Source organism: Stegostoma tigrinum, chromosome 39, assembly GCF_030684315.1.
Source record: "Stegostoma tigrinum isolate sSteTig4 chromosome 39, sSteTig4.hap1, whole genome shotgun sequence".
Taxonomy (NCBI): Eukaryota; Metazoa; Chordata; class Chondrichthyes; order Orectolobiformes; family Stegostomatidae; genus Stegostoma; species Stegostoma tigrinum.
In genome coordinates, this window is record NC_081392.1 from 76253 (window position 1) to 97824 (window position 21572).

The 21572-nt window shown below is 41.5% G+C and overlaps 1 protein-coding gene across 2 annotated transcripts in view; it reads right to left on the bottom strand.

Annotated features, from left to right (window-relative positions):
* LOC125447662 (tyrosine-protein kinase receptor UFO) overlaps positions 1-21572 on the bottom strand; it is a 223054-nt gene that overhangs the window by 51470 nt on the left and 150012 nt on the right. For both annotated transcript variants that reach the window (XM_059640926.1, XM_059640927.1), the window contains 2 exons: positions 16196-16291; positions 12104-12181 (listed from right to left, as the gene is read on the bottom strand). In XM_059640926.1, coding sequence (XP_059496909.1) covers positions 12104-12181; positions 16196-16291 — 174 coding nt within the window. The remainder of the gene's footprint in view (positions 1-12103; positions 12182-16195; positions 16292-21572) is intronic.

Here is a 21572-nt window from a genome sequence, read left to right on the forward strand (position 1 = left end):
CAGGCTCAACTGCAAGAAACTGACTGGTGCATTTTACCTTTAAACAAATGTGGACTAAACCGTAACGAGTTTTCATAATAAGTTTCCTGTGTACCACTGAATTCATTAAAGAAAAAATTTTATGCTAATGTATCACTAATACGAACCTACCACAGACCGTTGTGAGGCGCGATATGCTGCAAAGAGTGGAAATATAATGATAGGCTCATTGCCGAAACAGTCAGCAAAATGTTCATCATCTGTCTTTCGCCTTCCATTAGGAAATTGCAACTTCACATTGTGCCCAACTCCTTCATGCTTTACACCTCATTTCCCATTCTGTGAAATCTCTCTACAGGTTACCTCAAATCATTTCTCTGTATTACTCAGCACTCTCATCACCCTTCCATGATAGAACTCTTGCTTCCTTCTTCACCAGTGTCTGAAATAATAAAGTTCCACAATTCACCTTTAATTTCATGTTCAAATTCTTAATTATCTAATCTGTGGACCTCCGTTCACTACATTTTTACAGCCATTGATTCGTGCAAGTCAGCAATTGTCAATGCTCATCCTCAATAAAGTCTCTATCTTGTACATTGACATTCCCTTGCTACAATCCTCACTTCCACCCCCTCAAGTTTGAGAATCCCAAAGTTGCCAGGGTATAGTAGGGAAGAATGCGAGACTTAAGCTGAGGTTGGTTGGTGAAGCTACAGTTGTTCCTCCTGAAGCAAAGGCTTTGAGAGGGCCTTTGTTGGAGGTGCATAAGACTATAACAGCTTTGGATAAGGTGGACAAGAAAAGCAACTTCCACTAGGTGATACCACAAGGATTAGGGCACATAGATACAAGGTTCTGTGCAGGAGATGCAAAGGGGATATGATGATTTTAATTTACTGCGCACGCACACACGGTGGAAGTATAAATGATTTTCAAAGAAGATTAGATGGATACTCGAAGTTCAGAGCTGGGGAATGGGACTGATGAGATTGCTCTGCAGTCAACCAACATGGAATCAATGGGCTGAACTGTCTTCCTCGGTACTGCAACTAACTGAAGTAACCATCCACTGCAGGATTTGACTGTGCTGTATAAAGCACTAAATGATCCTGCCTTTGGAAACTGCTCGCAATTCTAGACTCAATCCTAACTCCTCCCCCATCACCTTCAACAAAACTGCAAGACGTTCATGAGACAACTTGATCAGCACATCTTACTTTCCACCAACTCTGTAGGCCAAACATCCTTTACTCATCCACCAGTCCCCTACCTGAATTCACATCTTTTTCTAATTTGTCTCCTGTCTTTTCCCCTGCACCTTTATCAAGCTCATCTTGATCTATGAGGTTACCTAAGCTCCTCTAGTTTTGGCCTCTCAAGTGGCCACAATTTTAATAATGTCACTTTTGGCAGCCATGATTTCAACTGCCCTAGCCCTCAGATTTGAAATATTCGTCTATGGCTTTCTTTCACGCTTTGAGTCACAGCTTAAAACCTGCATCTCTGATCAAGTATTTGGTCATCTGATCTAAATGCCCCTGTGGCTGTTTATTATTTATTTAGTATCAGGACACTCCTGTGAAATGCCTTGGCCTATTTTGTTCCATTATAGGCATTTGTTTGGTTGTTATTTAGCTTAGACAGCTTCAGAGCCCTCCCTTTTCCTCCCGACTCCTCTTCCCAACTGAGGGCTGCTCTTGGGAAACAAGAAGGCGCTGCAAGCTGTCAGAAATTCAAGAAAGTAACTCCTCCATTATATTACAATAAACAAATAGACACCTCGGTTATTCTGTCATAACAAAAGTCACAATGGACCAAACGTGGGTCCAATGTGATGAAGTCACATGCACAAGGCATTATTGTAGAAGAGAAAAATGTGCAATTCATGCTGACAAACAGCATAAATCAACATGGTCTGTTCATTTAAAGACTGTTTCTGAAGCCTTGGTCATGGAATTGGCACTTAACAAAACTATCTGAAACTGACTTCCCTTATCAACACGTTTGATACAAATATTTCAACTTTTAGTCAGGGGAAGGGTCATATACCGAAGATCTATCATGAATAAATCCGAAAAGTTTCAGTCCTTTTTTTATGACTGGGAAGGATTTCTTTACTAAGGAGTGGTTAGAATGAGAAACTCGGTTTCATAGAAGATAAAACATAGAACAGTATAGCACAGTACAGGCCCTTCGGCCCACGATGTTGTGTCATCCTATTATCCTACTAAGACCAATTTACCCTGCATACCCTACATGTTACTATCATTACAAGTCGGTGAGATGGCCAGCATTTAACTGGGGAATAAAGTCACATGAGAAAGAAATAGTTGTGTCAGAAGACAGGACGAGTCATAGCGTAATACAGCATGGGAACAGGCCCTTCAGTCTAAACGAGGCAATGCTGACCATGGTGCCCACACAGCAAGTTCCAGTTGCCTGCATTTGGGCTAGCTCGGTGGCTCAGTGGTTAGCACTGATGCCTCACAGCAGCAAGGACCCAGGTTTGATTCCAGCCTTGGGTGACTGTCTGTGCGGAGTTTGCACATTCCCCCCATGTCTGTGTGGGTTTCCTCCAAGTGCTCCAGTTTCCTCCCACAGTCCAAAGATGTGCAGGTTAGGTAAACTGGCGGTGCTAAATTGCCTGTAGTGTTCAGGGGTGTGTAGATTAGGGGGATGGGTCTGGTGGGATGCTCTGAGGGTTGCTGTGGACTTCTTGGGCTGAAGGGCCTGTTGACACATTGTCGAGATTCTACAATCTAATTTGGCTCACATCTCTTTGAACCCTTTCCAGTCATGTACCTATCCAATTTCTTTTTAAATCTTGCTATTGTACTTGCCTCAACCACATTCTCTGGCATCCCATTTCATATTTGTACCGCTCTCTGTGTGAAGAAGTTGCCCCTCAGGTCCTTCTTACATCTTTGCTCTCTCACCTTAAACTTATGTCCTGGAAAAAAAACTATATGCATTCACCATATCTATGCCCCTCATCATTTTATACATCTTAATAAGTTTGAAATGTGTCCTACCTTCCAAGGAATAAAGACCTAACCTGGCCAATGTCCTCTTGTAACTCAGGCCTATTAGTTCTGGCAACATCCTCGCAAATCTTCTTTGCACACATTCCAGTTTAAATATCTCTTTTTCTATAACAGGGTGACCAAAATAGTACATAATACACTAAATGCAGCCTCACCAATGACCTATAAAACTGTAACATAATGTCCTAACTCCTATGCTCAACACCTCAACCAATGAAGGCCAGCATGCCAAATGCCTTCTTCAAGACACTGTCTACCTATGATGCGACTTTCAACTAACTATGCATTTGCACTCCTAGATCCCTCGGTTCCACAACATTCTTCATGACCTTACTATTTACTGTATAAGTATTACCCTGGTTCGGCTTTCCAAAATGCAGCACCTCACTCTTGTCTGTATTGAATTGCATTTGCCAATCCTCAGACCACTTACCTATCTAATCAAGATCCCTCTGTAATTTTTGGAAAACGCTCCTGGCTATCAACGATACCTCCTAATTTTGTATCAACGGCAAACTTACTAATCATGCCTTTTACATTCACATCCAGATCATTTATGAAAATAACAAATAACAAAGGTCCCAGCACTGACCCCTGTGTCACACCACTAGTCACAGGCCGGCAGTCTGAGAAACAACCTTAAACCATCAGTCTCTGCTTCCTACCATGGAGCTAATTTTGAATCAAAATTAGCTAGATCTTCCTGGAGCTCTTTCATGATTAATTTTTATGATTAGCCTGCCATGCAGGATCTTGTCAAAGGCCTTACTAAAGGCAATATAGATAGCATCTATTGTCTTACGCTCATCCATCCTCTTGGTTACAACTTTGAAAAACTCTAAAAGATTTTCAGACATGATTTCCTGCACACAACTCCATGCTGGCAATTCCTAATTAGACCATGACTATCCAAATGTTGGTTGATCCTTTCCTTCAGAATCCTCCCCAATAACTTGCCGACCACTAATGTCAGGATCTATGTTTCCTCAACGTAAGGGCATTGAAGGAACAAACATAAACTCCAGCTACGTTTAATTTGCAATCATTTCATCACTCATTTGCTGCTCAAATTGAAAGCAATTAGGGGTCACATGCCATTGGTGCATGAAAATTGAACTTGGGCATCTCAATGAGGTTCAAGATGGCAGCAAAGGCTTAAAAGGAGGGCAATGCTGGCCAAAAGTGAACTATTATTGATGTAACCTCCAGGGATGCCATGGGAATTGCCCATCATCACTTCTTTTTTAAAATTCATTTATGGCTGCCTAACATTTTATGCCCATCCAAAATTGCCCAGGGAGCAGTTAAGAGTCAACCACACTGCTGTGAGTCTGGAGTCATGTAAGCCCAAACCAGGTAAGGATGACAGTTTCCTTCCCTAAAGGACATTAGTGAACCAGATGGGTTTTCCCAACAATTGGCAGCATGGTGGCTCAGTGGTTGGCACTGTTACCTCACAGCACCAGGGGTATGAGTTTGATTCCACTCGAGGGCGACTGTCTGTGTGGAGTTTGCATATTTCCCCCGCGTCTGTGTGGATTTCTTCCGGGTGCTCCAGTTCCCTCCCACAGTCCAAAGGTGTGCAGGCTAGGTGGATTGGCCATGCTAAATTGTCCATAGTGTTCAGGGATGTGTAGATTAGGTGGGTTATAGGGGGATGGGACTGGGTAGGTGTGGATTTGTAGGGCCAAAGGGTCGATTTCCACACTTTAGGTATTCTAGGATCTAATTGACAATGGTTTCATGGTCATCTTTAGAATCTTAATTCCAGACCTTTTTTGATTGACTCCAAAATTATACCATTTGCCTTGGTGTAATCTGTAGCTGTGTCTCCAGAACATCACCTGTGTCTCCGGATTAACAGCCCAACAATAATACCACTATGCCATCACCCCCACCTTATTATCTGTAATATAAGTGTGATGATGGTCTGTTCTGAACACAGCAAGAAGTTGAACGGTTGATGTGGGTCTCAATTAGGCAGGGTATCAGAGTGGTGCGGGCACTCCTGTCTCAATCACCTTCACCAAGTGTCTGCATAGGCTACGTAAGCATGATGTGGATGGAGACATGGTCCCTGCTATTATACCATGTGAATTCATGGCATGTCTCACTGTATGGAGGAGTACATGTGCAGCTCTTACCTGCAGGGCATGTCACTGATGACTCTTCAAGGTTTAAGGACCTCTTTCATTCCATGTTCCCAATATAGGAGACATTATAAAATGCCAGAAATAACCTGAGGTTTGAGCTATTTTTGAATTCAACCATAGAGAGAAAAAGTTTGATTAAGAGTGGGAAAATGGAGTACAAGACTAAAATTGTGGGGAACATAAAAACTGACCATAAAAGCTTGTACAAATATGTGAAGAAAATAGATTAGTAAAGATAAATGTAAATACTGTATAGCCAGAAGCCAGAGAGATTATGATGGGGACGAAAGGAATGGCGGAAGTATTGAACACAGAATTTGGTTCTGTCTTCATAAAAGAGGGCATAAGTAACCTGGCAGAAATGTTAGGGAACCGAGAATGTGGTGAGGAGGCAGCATTGAAAGTGATCAGTATTGGTAAAAAAATGCTGGGTCAGGAAATTAATGGAATTAAAGGCCAGCAAACTGCCTGCACCTGATAATCTCCATCACAGTATACTAATGGAAGTGGCTCTAAAAATATTGCATGCATATGTGAACAAGCATATGGATGTACATGGAATAGTGTAGGTTAGGCGGGCTTCAGATTGGTGTGACAGGTCGGCACAACATGGAGGGCCGAAGGGCCTGTACTGTGCTGTAATGTTCTACGTTCTATGTTCTAAGTTCATTGGTGGTCATCTTCCAAACTTCTATAGATCCTGGACCAGTTCCAACAGATTGGTTGGTGGAGAACATAAACTCCTATTTATCAAAGGGGGAGAGAAATAGAGAATTACAGACCATTATAAGAGATGAGATAACTGAACATTTAGAAAGCATTAATGGGACGGGGCAAAGCAAGCATGTGTATATGAAAGGGAAGTCACACTTAACAATCCACTGGAGTTTTTTGAGGCTGTAACTAGTAGAATAGATATGGGTAAAATAATGCATGCGGTGTATTTGGATTTTCAGAAGGCTTTTGATAAGGTCCCTCATAAGAGATTAGTGAGAAAAATTAAACCACTTGGGACAGGGAATCATATAGGAGGTTATGGATTGAGACTTAGTTGACAGACAGAACAGAGTGGCAATAAATACGTATCTTGGAGTGGCAGTCAGTGACTAGTGGGGTACCACAAGAATCAGTATTTGGATTCCAGCCAGTAAATTACCTGGATGAGGGAATGAAATGCAACATGCCAACCCCTGGAGATTCCAATTACTCTGGTTTGGTTTGGTCAATAGATACTCCAAAAAAGATTAATTTCTTTTGTTACATGGGCCTGCTGCCTCGGTATTAACTGACATGGGTTTTGTTTTAATTGTACCCAAATTATTTTTATTATTTGACAATATGTTTGATTAATGTGTAAATCCAAATGTATCTTTGCAAATTCCTTTGTATCTCCTGAGTAATCTCACTACATCTCTCTTTTGATCTTTCTATACATACAAAAACACAGTAATAAATCCTTTAATGTCTCCAAAATTTGTTAATCTAACAGTTAGAAGTTTACTTGGGAATTGCCCATTTTGCCTTCATTCTCATTTTTCTTTCCTCTGTCCTCCTCTATTCACTTACTACTGAACATATCTGTACTTACTCATTGTCTTCTGTGATAGTACTGTTTCAACATGTTTCCATAACATATTAAATTCTTTTCCCTCTGATCACATTGTTATCACTATTTAAATAATACTCTTCCTTTTTGTGTTTCGCACTAAAGTATATAACTTCATATCTAGCATGTTTTCCTATACCTGCCACATGTTTGCCATTCACTCAATTTGTCTAAATTACCTTGAAGAATCTTTGCACCCTTTTTACAACTCATGGTCCCACCCGTTTTTGTATCAGCAGCAACGTGGTCTCCTTGATCCCTACAAAGTGGTTAAAAAGGTTAGTAAGGTGACATAGCTAATTGATGCTCCAATAGGTACCATTAATAGCAAGGGCCAAAAGAATTTCTGTTTTTGTCACATCAAATGGATTGTACTAATGTCGATTTCACCATTTAGATTTAAGAATGCCCCAGCCACTTTTCAATGAGTAATGAATAGACGTACAGCTGAAGTACCTAACTGTGTAAATGACTTGGATGATATTGTAGCACACTGTGACCACATGAAAGGGACATATAAAATAGTTAAGAGTACTTGTTTAAACGATTGCAGCCAACCAGGTTGATCTTAAAGCACACAAACGTGAATTTGTAAAGTCAGAAATAATGTTTTGGAATGTGTCGTAGGGTCAGGACAAATGTCACCCAGAACAGCAAAAGCTAGAGCTTGAAATCCACACCACTGAAAAGAAATTAGATATAATTTGGTTTTTGGGAATGTGCAGACTGTATCTGTACAATAGTTGTATCGTTAACAAACTTGCTATAGATATAAGTGAAGATGGTCAACAATTGAAAGCAATCTTAACAAATGAACCTGTAATAACAACAAATAACTTGAACAAAGTAGTAGGTGCTAGTGATTTGGGGAGTGGAGCAGTTCTCTTATAGGATAAAGCCAAAGTGGAGATGCCGTGAGTTCTTTTACCAGGAAATTGAATCAACATCGTAAAAGATATTCCACTGCCGGAAAGGAGACATTGGTAGTGTTGGCAACTTTTTAACACTGAAGTTTATGGGGCCATGGGGATTGAAAGACTTTGGTTTTTACTGATCATAATTCATTAACTTTAATTGAAATATTTAAGACCAAAAATTTGGCATTGTTCTGTTGAAGTTTGTAATTGCAACTTTTTCATGTAAAAATTGTAGAGTTTTCAGAGAAAGAAAATGTAATCGTTGATGTTTTATCCCAGATATAAAATTTAAGAATGTAACCAAGAAAATTGTGCAGTTGCGGAAGCATTGGAAGCTATTAGTTTTGTACCTTGTTTGTCATATAAATGGTACTTACCCAGTCAAGAATGAATTTTTTCAAATGATGTTTCATTTTTTAAAGATGGATGCTTGTAGAGGCGCTCATTACTTTTCTTTTGTTGTGATCATTTTGTTTCAATTTAGAACTGTGAGTTAAGGTTAAAAGTCTAACTTTCAATAGCAGTTGGCTTTAAATGAGAAGAGAATAAGGACAGAGGTTTTCTGTTGGAAATTGGCCTTGAATATTTGGCAACTTACTGTTCAAAGGACACTGTAGATGAATTGGCATGCAGCAGTTCGTATGCTTGGTGCTGGCAGCTGGTTGGCTGTTGAATTGGTCACTCAAGGGAGGACTGTGCTAACCAGCTTACAACAGAGAATATTGATTGGGAGGAGAAAAAAATGGTCCTGAACTAGGCTTTGGCAGGAGGTAGCGTGATTATTTTTGAAAACGTCCAGGGTCTACTAATGTGTTATACTCTTTCTAGTTTTCTATTCAGTTATCAAAGTATTGAATGTTCTTGCAACTTAATCCTAGTCTATAAAAAATGTAGGAACAGCAACTCATATTCCGCCTGGGAACCCTGCAGCCATATGGTATCAATGTGGACTTCACCAGTTTCAAAATCTCCCCTTCCCCCACTGCATCCCTAAACCAGCCCAGTTCATCCCCTCCCCCCACTGCACCACACAACCAGCCCAGCTCTTCCCCCCCACCCACTGCATCCCAAAACCAGTCCAACCTGTCTCTGCCTCCCTAACCGGTTCTTCCTCTCACCCATCCCTTCCTCCCACCCCAAGCCGCACCCCCAGCTACCTACTAACCTCATCCCACCTCCTTGACCTGTCCGTCTTCCCTGGACTGACCTATCCCCTCCCTACCTCCCCACCCACACCTTCTCCACCTATCTTCTTTACTCTCCATCTTCGGTCCGCCTCCCCCTCTCTCCCTATTTATTCCAGTTCCCTCCCCCCATCCCCCTCTCTGATGAAGGGTCTAGGCCCGAAACGTCAGCTTTTGTGCTCCTGAGATGCTGCTTGGCCTGCTGTGTTCATCCAGCCTCACATTTTATTATCTTGGAATCTCCAGCATCTGCAGTTCCCATTATCTCTATAAAAAATGTATCTATGTTTACATAAGTCTGCTGAAACTGCATTGACTAAAAGAACTGTGGATGCTGCAAATCAGACACAAAAACAGAAATTCCTGGAAAAGCTCAGCAGCTCAGGCAGCATCTGTGAGTTCTGAGGAAGGGTCACACTTCCCAGAATGTTAGCTCTGAGGACCCAGGATGTTAGCTCTGATTTCTCTTCAAGTATGCTGCCTGACCTGCTGAGCTTTCCTGGTATTTTCTGTTATTGTGTCTAATATACAGCATCCACAGTTCTTTCAGTTAATGCGAACAGTTTCAGCAAACTTACAGAAACATAGTCTAAGAAAGAATATGCTTGCCATCAAGAACAATCAAGTGCCTTGGATGTTCAGAGGATAATACCAGGAATGTCAGGAGTGTCCTATGAATATCCTATGGCTTTGACTGGGACTGTATTCACGAGAATTTAGAAAGATGAGAGGGGATCTGATTGAATTCTATAAAATTCCAACAGAGTTGAACAAGACTGGATGCATAAAGAATGTTTTCCCAGTGCTCAGAGTCTCAGGATATGGGGGAGACCATTTAGGGCTGAGATGAGAAAAAAAGTTCTTCACTCCAAATGTAATGAATTTGTGGAATTCTCCATCATAGAAGGTTTGGAGGCCAAGAAATATATTCAAGAAAGAGAAAAAGAATATCTTAAAATTTTAAGGCATCAACGGATAAGGAGAGAAAGTGGAAACCTCGCATTGAGATAGAGGATCAGCCATGATTATATTGAATGGTGGAGCTAGATTGGTCAAATATGTCTTTTCCTGACCCACTGCCTCTACCAAGACTCCTTTGCCTTGACATTGGCAAGATTTTGGTCATTGTGGCTGTCTTCTTAAGAAAGCAAGGCCAATACAGGAGGTCCAGGGGCCATAGAATGCCCAAAACTAGCAGGTCAGTGCATTGGAAAAAGACCATATATCAGCGAGTGGTCACCACAAGACCCCACAGAATGCGTGGAATGCACAGGAGGCTCTGAGATTTTGGATCTCTACTCCAATTCCTGGGGATGAGCAAGGCACAGTGCTGACACAGGCTTCATATGTTCCTGGATCCAGCAGAAGTAAGGAGTGGGAGCAGAGGACTGGCAGGTATGACAGGCCATCTCATTCTAGAAGTCTGAAAACGATTGCAGGACTGAGTCTCTCTGGTACTGGTTTCATCCAGGGAGTGATGGGTGACCTATGTGGGTTGTCTTAGTTGTAGATCCACAAATGCTTTCGCAATGTGCCCAATGTCATCTGTGTAAAGTCACGCTGGTTCAACTTGCTCCCTAAGAATGAGGTCGGTGTTGAAGTATGACTCAGAAACACAGTTGGCTTCCCCAGGAGCAGGGTATGATCAACTATACACACATGGTACTGCGAGGGCCATGTCACAACCATGGAATTCCTCAATAGGAAAGAGTTCCATTCTTTTTAATGTCCAGCTGATCTATGTAACCACCACTCTGGTAACTGCCATGACTCTAACATCCTGGAATGATTTATTTTGCCTAGTGAGCTTGAGGGTTTAGGTTGGTTATTGGAGGGGTAAGAATTATCCACAGTGACCATGGATCATGATACAAATGTGCTATCTCTTGACTGATGTAGAAAATAGACAATAGTGAAAAGTTGCCTTTCCTGCTCCTGGATGCTGTCTGATCTGCAGTGCTTTTCCAGCTCCACAAAAATTGACTCTAGATTTCAGCATCTGCAGTCCTTACTGTCTCCAACTCATCCTATCTGCTTTGCCAAGAATGCTCATGATTTTGAAAACCTCGACGAGATCTCCTTCAGCCTTCTTCTCTAGAGGGAAACCAATTTAATTTCTTCGATTTCTCCTCGGCTGAAGTTTATCATACCTGGAACCATTCTAGTAAGTACATTTGCATCTTTCCTGTAATATACCAACTACAACTTTACACAAGACTTCAGCTGATGTCTAATAAGTCTTTTGTACAAGTTCAACATTACATCCATGCTCTTTGCCTGTTTAATAAAACCGTATACTTTCCCAGCTGCTCTCTCCAGTTGTCTTGTTGACCTTAGTGATCTGACCCTGCACCCTTTTAATGAAATGAGTTTGGTCAGAGAGGCAAGTCTCTGGGTCTTGTGATAAAAATACCTTGACACAACTCACTTAGTCAAAAATATTTAATATTCACTCCTTTATCTAGTTCGAATGCTTTTTCTAAAAACGGATTTTAAAATGGCTGATATTGAACAGCAAATGTGCAAGCTGATTGATTCTAGAAATGTCCAACAATTACCCAAGTCAAAAGTGAACTCCGCAGTTCCTTGTGACGCATATTGCATTGTGTGAACTTTCCAGCCAAACCATTTTCAGTTCAATGTTTTGTAATACACATTTACAAATTTTAATAGAGCAACTTCTTTTGTTAAAAAAAAGGATAAGAGATGGAAAAACATGCTAATGGAGTGAGATGAAGTAAGGTGGAGGATGCTAATGATGAGCATAAACGTAATACAAATCAGTTGGATCAAAACCAAGTTTCTGCAGGATACATTTTATGAAATTCTATGCATGTGACCTTTGAACAGAGGTCTGGTTATTGTGCCCATCTGGCAGGTGTACCTAGTCGAGATGACTCTAAAGAGAGCACATGAATGAGCAGTAGTAAGCATCATTACTCTCCAAAGTGGCTTTTTGGTAATTGGTCCTTAGAAGTTCCATTTAGCTTTGGTTAACTCACAACCAGTCATCCTACACATTTATGGAAGAATATCACGCAGAAACACAAAATACAGAATGCTGCAGGGACTGATTCTAACTTTCCCTTGAGGTGTACTCCTGTACAGTGAGCACCAAGTCAGATCAAAGACTCAAATTCTCCTGAGAGCTCTAGCAATATCAATTGTGTCTCCCTTCGAAAATGCTTCAGTCAAAATGTTTTTAAATTCTACTTACTTTTCATTGTCTTGACTGCCACTTTGAGAATATAATCATCCTGGTTCAATTGTCCTTCCATCACAGAGCCAAACTCCCCTGAAGGAATAAATACGTCGTACATTACATGAAAGAGATCAAAACGGACAACATACTCCATTTTCCATGAAAAAAATTATCAGGATTCTATAAACCAGCATGATCATAATTGAGCTGACAGTGTTGGACCAGGTCAGAAATCACATGACACCAGGTTATAGTCCAACAGGTTTAATTGAAATCAAAAGCTTTCAGAGTGTAGCCCTTTTGTCAGGTGAAGTGAGAGAGAAGCACACAGAACACAGTGCTTATAGGCAGAGAGATCAAGGACAGAGAGATCAAAAGATTGTACAAATGGTATGAGTGGAGTGTCGCATAATAATTCCCTACGGGTGATCCAGGTAAAGTGTCCACAGCTGAATAACAAATGAAGGGAAAACCTATAATCTGATTAAATAAGGCAGAGAGATAATTACAAATTAAAATAAGGTGGTGCTGGGAAAACAAAACAAATGACTGAAATAACATGATAGGTACCAGAGTCGCATGCCAACAGGTCTAACCAAAGTAATAAGTAATCCAAAACCGTACAAACTAATTAAGGTAGAGAGATCATAACAATTTATCCAGGTAATGGTGACAACACAGGACAGTAAAGAAGATTTTACAGATGCAGAACAGTGTGGTGAGGTCATATGTAGCACAACATGAATCCAAGATCACAGTTGAGGCCATCTTCATGTGTACAGAACTCAGCAATTCTGCACTGTTGTGTATCTTGAAGGCTGCCTCGGAGGATGCTTACCCAAAGATCAGAGACTGAATGTCTTTGACCTCTGAAATGTTCCTCGACTGGGAGGGAACATTCCTGTCAATTGTTGCACAGGGTCTATTTATCTGTTATCGTGGTGTCTGCATGGCCTCGCCAATAGACCGTGCCTTGCGGCATCCCTGCTGCAGTCGATGCGATAAATAACATTGGCCATGTCACATGAGTAATTGCCATGTATGTGGTGGGTGCTGATCCCACATGTGATGGTTGTACCTGTATCAATGATCTGGCATGTCTCACAGAGGTTGCTGTGGCAGGGTTGTGATCGATGTTCTCCTGAAGGATGGGTAGTTTGTCTGTTTAAGGTTTGGTGGTTGTTTGAAGGCAAGAAGTGAAGGTGTAGGGATGATCTTGGTGAGATACTCTCAAAGCTTGTGATTTCAAATATACCTGTTGGACTGTAACCGGGGCTGTGTGAATTCCGACTTTCTTTTTAGTTGTAAGCTTTTTCCATGAGGCAGAGCTACCATTCTCAGAGCTACCACTTTCTCTCACCTTAAAGCTGCACCTAAATCTTCTCTCAGCAAATACACAGCTAAATTGAAACCAGAGAGAATTTCCCACACTCCACACATCTGCATATGATGACATAGTCTAGTCCTGAGGAGTCTTTAATTTTTTTTATTTGCTCACGGGATATGAGCATCGCTGGCTGGGCTGGCATTTATTGCCAGTCCCTAGCTACCCTTGAGAAGGTCGTAGGGAGCTACTTTATTGAGCCGCTGTAGTCCATGAGCTTTGGTAAATGTGCAAGACCATTAGTCAGGGAATTCTAGAATTTTGATTCAGCAACAGCCAAGGAATGACAGTATGTTTCCAAGTCAGGAAGGTGAGTGGCTTGGATGAGAACTTGGGCATGATGATAGTCCCATGTAACCTGATCTTTAGGTTTACTGATTGCTTTTAAGCTACTTTAGCTCTACTTCCCTTTGGATTGCCATGATTGCAAATTTTGCAGACCCCATATCTCCAGCTGCGGTTTTTATAGCCCCACCCCTTCTATTCTCAATCTATTGAACAAAGTAGCCTTTCAATTGTCATTTGTTTTAAATGATCACAAAACTGACGACACTAAGGTCAGTGGAGTTGTGGATAGTGACGAAGGATGCTGTAGGTTGCAGAGAGACATAGAAAAGCTGCAGAGCTGGGCTGAGAAGTGGCAAGTGGAGTTTAATGCAGACAAGTGTGAGGTGTTGCACTTTGGTAGGAGTAACCGGAAGGCAAAGTACTGGGCTAATGGTAAGATTCTTAGCAGTGTAGAGGAGCAGAGAGACCTCGGTGTCCATGTACACAGATCCTTGAAAGTTGCCACCCAGGTTGACAGGGCTGTTAAGAAGGCATACAGTGTTTTAGCTTTTATTAATAGAGGGATCGAGTTCCGGAACCAAGAGGTTATGGTGAAGCTGTACAAAACTCCGGTGCGGCCGCACTTGGAGTATTGTGTACAGTTCTGGTCACCGCATTATAAGAAGGATGTGGAAGCTTTGGAAAGGGTGCAGAGGAGATTTACTAGGATGTTGCCTGGTATGGAGGAAAGGTCTTACGAGGAAAGGCTGAGGGACTTGAGGCTGTTTTCATTAGAGAGAAGAAGGTTGAGAGGTGACTTAATTGAAACATATAAAATAATCAGAGGGTTAGATAGAGTGGATAGGGAGAGCCTTTTTCCTAGGATGGTGACAGCAAGCACGAGGGGGCATAGCTTTAAATTGAGGGGTGAAAGTTATCGGGCAGATGTCAGAGGTAGTTTCTTTACTCAGAGTGTAGTAAGGCAATGGAACGCTTTGCCTGCAATGGTAGTAGATTCGCCAACTTTAGGTACATTTAAGTCGTCATTGGACAAGCATATGGACGTACATGGAATAGTGTAGGCTAGATGGGCTTGAGATCGGTATGAGAGATCGGCACAACATTGAGGGCCGAAGGGCCTGTACTGTGCTGTAATGTTCTACTAAAAACATCACTTGTGTTATGAATTTGTTAATTACTTTACCTTTCTAGCATTAACTTCTTAAAGAAGAATAACCACAATATGAAGTGCATCAGACTTCAAGAAATTTGAATTGCAATAATCTTATATTCAATTGTTGAATTTTAATTCCCCAAATCTAAGTTATGAACAAAAATCCATACCATGAACTAAAAATTTGCAATAATCCTAAATAATAGTTGAAATGTATAATTTAACCCTTGAATGAAGTCAGAATTGAAAACAATAGAGCTTGGTGGAGTCTAAAATGGAGAAGTGCTGGAACTATTGGATGTGCAGGGCACCAGATCAGTATTCAATGGAGGAGCTGGTTTGAGGTTAGGATGTATTTGTGATGAGCTTTCGACTGGGAGGTTAAACACAGTTATCAATATCTCAGGAGTAAAGCAACATGTTGTTTGATGGGATCGGCTAGTTAGAGCAAGAATACCATGTGTGGAGTTTGCACATTCTCCCCGTGTCTGCGTGGGTTTCCTTCGGGTGCTCTGGTTTCCTCCCACAGTCCAAAGATGTGCAGGCTAGGTGGATCGGCCATGCTAAATTGCCTGTCGTGTTCAGGGGTGTGTGGGTTATAGGGGGATGGGTCTGAGTGGGATGCTTCAAGTGGTGGTGTGGACTTGTTGGGTCAAAGGGCCTGTTTCCACACTGTAGAGAATCTAATCTAATCTAATCTAATGAAGTCACCAAGAATATGGCAAACCAGAGTTGACAACCATATTGGCTATTGGCATCAGGTTTAGGTTCTGGTCATCAGGAACAATGAGTTGGATTCATAGGAGATTTAGTCACATTCCCAGCAACTCCTGTATTGTAGCTATTGTTTTCAGTCAGCGTACTGTCAAAATGTTTGGCATCATTAGTTCACAATAATGCTTACATAGAGTAATCTCTGACTGGATTGATGTAGGAAAATGGCAAAATCTCCTGACCCTCTCTTATGGTATTTTCACCTCTTTGTCCATATTACAGTTCTTAATTAAACTCAACTATAGGCAAAAACAATTAATTAGAAACAGTTGATTATTCAGAGAGCAGGGATGTAGGATCCCATGGACCTTCTCCTTATATGCTTAAAGAAAGTTTCTCACTCTTTCACTTTTTTTTAAATACTCCTGTAATGCAGCCCAAATTCATCAGTCACCATTCCACAATCATTCCAACTTGTCAGAGCCCTAGACTGATTCTACATTCATTCTGATGGGATATGCCAGCAACATTTCCAGCTTTCTCCCTCTAACCATGCTTATGTTCTTACCTTCTCCCAGAGTCTTGCCCAGTGTTAACTTGTGTCGGTCAATCATCACATCCTGCAGCTTCTCTTTGAGGTCATCACTTATTCCCAGCGTGTTCACTGCAACAGAAGGAGGGAATGAAAAGGTCACTAAGAATTAGTAAATTCCCTGCTGTTCAGTAAGAAAGCTGAGCTTGTCTTTTTATCCCCTTGTAAAATGCTCAAACAAAGTTTTGATGAGAGTGAAACTGAGCTGACAACAGTTACAACCTAGACTATACTTCAGGACCAAAAACAGGAAGTGTAACTATTAAAGCAGACTGAGGAGGTCAGAGTATTTTTTCTCTAGGAGATAAGTTCAAAAAGTATCCTTGGGCGACAGTATTAAATTGGGGTACGGTTAACTTCCGTAATAACAAGCAGGAATTGAGGAATGTAGATTGGGAACAGCTGTTTGCAAATATACACCTGGCATGTGAGAATCTTTTAAAGGCCAGTTGTTTAAAGTTCAGGGCCATCATGATGGGAGGCACAGTGGCTTAGCAGTTAACACTGTCACTTCACTATGCCGGGGACCCATGTTCAAGTCCAGCCTTGGGTGACTGTATCTGTGGAGTCCACTGAGTGCTGTGTTTTCCTCCCACAGTCCAAAGATGTGCAGATTAGATGGATTGTTCTGTAGTGTCCAGGGATCTTTAAGCTAGTTGGATTAACGACAGTGAATGTGGCAATATGGGAATAGACTGGGTGGCTGAGTCTGGGTGGGATGCTCTTCAGAGGATTGGTGCAGACTTGATGGGCCAAATGGCCTCTTTCTGCTCTGTAGAGGTTCTTTGATTCTATGCTCCTGTGAAAATGAAGGATAAGAACTGTATCTTGGATGACAAGAGGTTAGTCAAAAAGAAAAAGAGGCATGCATTAGATTTAGGAAACTGAAGACAGGCAAGTCTTTGAAGAATACAAAGATAGCAGGAAAAAAAAACTCAGATATGGAATTAGAAGGGCTAAAATAGGCTATAAAATGTCTTTCGCATACTGGATTAAGGAAAGTGTGCTATGTTTTTTTCCAGGAAATTGATATGGGGATGGATGTAAATCAACAAGTAATTCTCCTGACAGCTTGTGAACCCGCAGCTTTTTTGTTTATTAGGGGGCTACCTTTCCCTGCTGCAGCTACAAAGGGTTGATGGATTTAGTTAAGGAATATTAAGACTCCAAGCCTTCTGTAATTCTGAGAAGCTATTGTTTTTACTCAGCAATTTGGAAACCAGGGGAATCCAAGTCAGTATTTTTGACCAAGTTAAGACCACTGGCATAGACATGTGACGTTGGTTTAATCTTTCATTAGGTGCTGGGGAACTGGTTGGTATGTGGGATTAATGATGTAACCATGCCCACTAGTTGAAGCTCAACTGGACTTCAAACAGGCACAACATCTGGCTTTATCATTGGAAAATGCAGCAAGTGGAGCATATCAGGTGCAGGGTATTCCGATGGAAGTGGACACCCTCGCTAGTCCAATTGAGCACCACATGTGTGCAGGTAATTGCTTAGTCTCACTCAGATCATATCTTGAACATAGGGACTCTAGGTGAGCCCACAGTAAAAGCCCAAACAAAGCCAAGCCCCTGCCAAATGTTTAATATTTTCTTCCGGATATGGGTCAGCAAGTTGTTGTAATTTCTGTCAGTATGCAAATTCAAGACTGTAAAAGAATCCCAGTAAACCTAGGTCAGTATCCAGGAGACAGCATACCCTGGCAATTCCACTTATATCTGGTTTGGAACAGTTAAATTAGTCAGCAACACCCAAATCAAAACCAATCAAAATAAAAGACTAAATGGTCACCCAATTCCAGTGGAGGTTGATACAGGGGAGCCACTTCAAGTGATTGCAAAACTAATCTGGAATTCAGTCTGGACCCCGACCCTTAATTGTGCGCAAGACGTCAGCTAGACTAAGAACCTATACGGGGAACATTGACAGACTAAGGATTCAACTTCAGTTCCGGTCTCTGATGAGAAGTAGTTGGTTCAAATACCACTGATTGTAGCAAAAGTCTCAGCCCAAGCTTCATGGGTGAAATCAGCTGAGAAAGATTCAACTTTAATGAAAAATGGTGAGCCAATTAGAAAATGGCTGCCTAACTGATGTAAATAATTAAATACCTGGAAATTTTTCAGGAAGGTCTAGGGATAGGAGCTATCAAAAGGAGCCAAGGCCACATTTTATGTTGAGCAGGAAGCAATTCTATGATTTTGCAAGGCCTGTGCAGTGCCATTTACCTTATGGGCAAAAGTAGTGGCAGAAATCAGAAGGCTGGCAAGCAACTGAATCATCAGGCCAGAGCAGTTTGTGGAAGGGGCAGGGCAAGTCATATTGATTGTGATGGGTTGGTTTGCCTTTGCGAGGATTTGAGTCGTGTTGAGGTTGTTGGAGGTCAAATGCCAGGATGACAGATGCATCCAGATCCTACCAGATGAGGGTGGCGTATGGGTGACAAAAAAAAATTGTTGTTCGGGATGTGAGTTTGCTCGCTGAGCTGTAAGGTTAATTTTCAGACTTTTCGTCACCATTCTAGGTAACATCATCAGTGAGCCTCCAACGAAGCGCTGGTGTTATGTCCCGCTTTCTATTTATCTTTTTAGGTTCCCTTGGGTTGGTGATGTCATTTCCTGCGTTGGTGATGTCATTTCCTGTTCTTTTTCTCAGAGGATGGTAGATTGGCTCCAAATCAATGTGTTTGTTGATGGAGCTTCGGTTGGAATGCCATGCACAAAATACCTTGCAAGAACTGTGACAAACACTACATTGGACAAACAGGCAGAAAGCTTGCCACCAGGATACATGAACATCAACTAGCCACAAAACGACATGACCCACTATCACTCGTATCCTTACACACAGATGAGGAAGGACACCACTTTGATTGGGACAACACATCCATCCTAGGACAAGCCAAACAGAGACACGCACGAGAATTCCTAGAAGCATGGCATTTCAACCGGAACTCCATCAACAAACACATTGATTTGGAGCCAATCTACCATCCCCTGAGAAAAAGAACAGGAAATGACATCACCAACGCAGGAAATGACATCACCAACCCAAGGAAACCTAAACAGATAAATAGAAAGCGGGACATAACACCAGCGCTTCGTTGGAGGCTCACTGATGATGTTACCTAGTATGGTGACGAAACGTCTGAAAACTAACCTTACAGCTCAGCGAGCAAACTCACATCCCAAACCTCAACTTGAGCTACAAATCTTCTCAAAACTCGCTAAAGAATTGTTGTGTTTGAGAATACTTTCCAGCAATAATTGAAGAGTCTATAATGTGGAAACATTTCAGGGACCAACTGGGTGCCTTGTACTCCCTGCAACCTCCAGTATCTGTTATCAGGATCCCAGTACCAACCTACACCCAGGATCAGCCCCACTAGCAACCTCCAGAACGTTGCAGGTCGACATGAGTATCAGGTTTGTTTTTGATTGGTGCTTTCTGCATATATTTCAAATGTCTAAGAATAGAAACGCAAGACAAGTAGCCCCAGTTTGAAATAAATCAATTCGTGTTCACTGAATGCTCCTTAGAGGAACGTTATGGAAGATGAGAAGAGGCTCAAGACCACCCAAGAACACAGAATTGATTGGAAAATGCTTGCAGGTCAAGACTTGGAACAAATTAGTGACCCATTATAATAGAGTAGCCGAAACCACAGGCTGAATAAACATTCCCAGCAACTGCCTCCAATTTGATGTTAGGTTTAAAAGCTTAATTTTTGTGGTGTCCAGTTCATTTCCAGAGGTCACTGGGAGCTCCATTCCTACAAGTGAATCTAAGATGAAGAATTGAGCCAGGGAAAAATTTAAACCAGAGAAGTAAGCTGATTCTATTTTGGGTTGTTTCCCAGAGGATACAACTATACGGAATGGTGGGAACAGTTTCTTCCTATCTAGAATATTCAAACGCTTCCTAGTTTTGAACATCTGTGTTCAATTTCTTCTGAACTTGAAGGACAACCAATGAGTCACTTGTGTTTTTGAACTTTGATAGTAATACACACAATCTAGCGGCAGCATTCCTCCTTGGGCAAAGATCTGTGCCCTCCCATGTTACTCGGAGCAGAGAAGCTTGCAGTGGGGCTATGTGGTACTGTAGAGATTGTCTGACAGAACGGCAGGTTTCTACTTATTCGTGAGTGATGCTGTGGGATGCATCCTCTGTAGGTAATATAAATTCCAACACTACACTAACTAAAGACAAAAGGATTGCATTTATGTAGCACATATCATGACTTCAGGGGATCCAAAATTCCTTGAAAATCAAGGAAGTATTTTTGAAATGTAGCCACTATGGAAATATAGGAAAAACAGCAGCTAGATTGTGCACAACAAGATCCCACAACAGTGGTATAATAATCATCAAATCTGTTTCTTTCACAGGAAATGGGAATTGTTGAGCAATGGCAAATGGAATTCAATGTATAAACGTGTGTAGTAATACACTTGTGGAGGGTTAACATGGCAAGGGATCACAATATGAATGGTAGGATTCTTGCAAGTACTAAAGTTCAGAAGGATCTCAGTGTGCATATCTATAGATCTCTGAATGTAACATGACAGATGGATATGTGGTTAAGAAAGCATATAGGAGAGTTGACTTTATTAAAAATATAGAATGCAAGAGCAAAAAGGATACGTTGTAACTGCATAAATCTCTAGTTAGGTCACAACTGGAGATCTGCATGCAATTCTGCTCACATTACAGGATAATGATTGTACAAGACAGGATGCAGAGGAGTCTTAGTTAACATTTCAGGTCTGGTGACCCTTCCTCAGAACTGAAAGGGTCACCGGACCCGAAACATTAAATCTGTCCTCTCCTCCACGGATGCTGCCAGACTTGCTGAGCTTTTCCAGCAATTTTGTTTTTGTTTTTGATTTACAGCATCCGCAATTCTTTTGCTTTTTACGCAGCGGAGTCTTACCAGGAAGCTGCCTGGGCTGGAGGGTCTGTGCTATGAAGAAAGATTTGATAGCGGTAGTTGTTTCCTTTGGAGCAGCAAAGGTTGAAAGGTAACCTGACAGATGTGTACAGCGCTCTGAAGGGCACAGATATATGTGAAGACACTTTTTCCAGTAGCAAAGAAGTGAATTACAAGAATGCATAGATTTAACGTAAGAGGTAGAAGGCTAAGAGGAGAGTTGAGGAGAATTGTTTTTACTCAGAACATGATAGTAGTCTGGAACTCACAGTCAAGAATGGTGGTTGAGACAGACTCCTAGAACATTCAAGCAGTGTTTAGATATTCACTTGCATTGCCATAGCCTCTAGGGCTATGGGCCAAGAGCTGGAAAATCAGATTGATGTCACCAGATCTTTGTTGACTGGCATG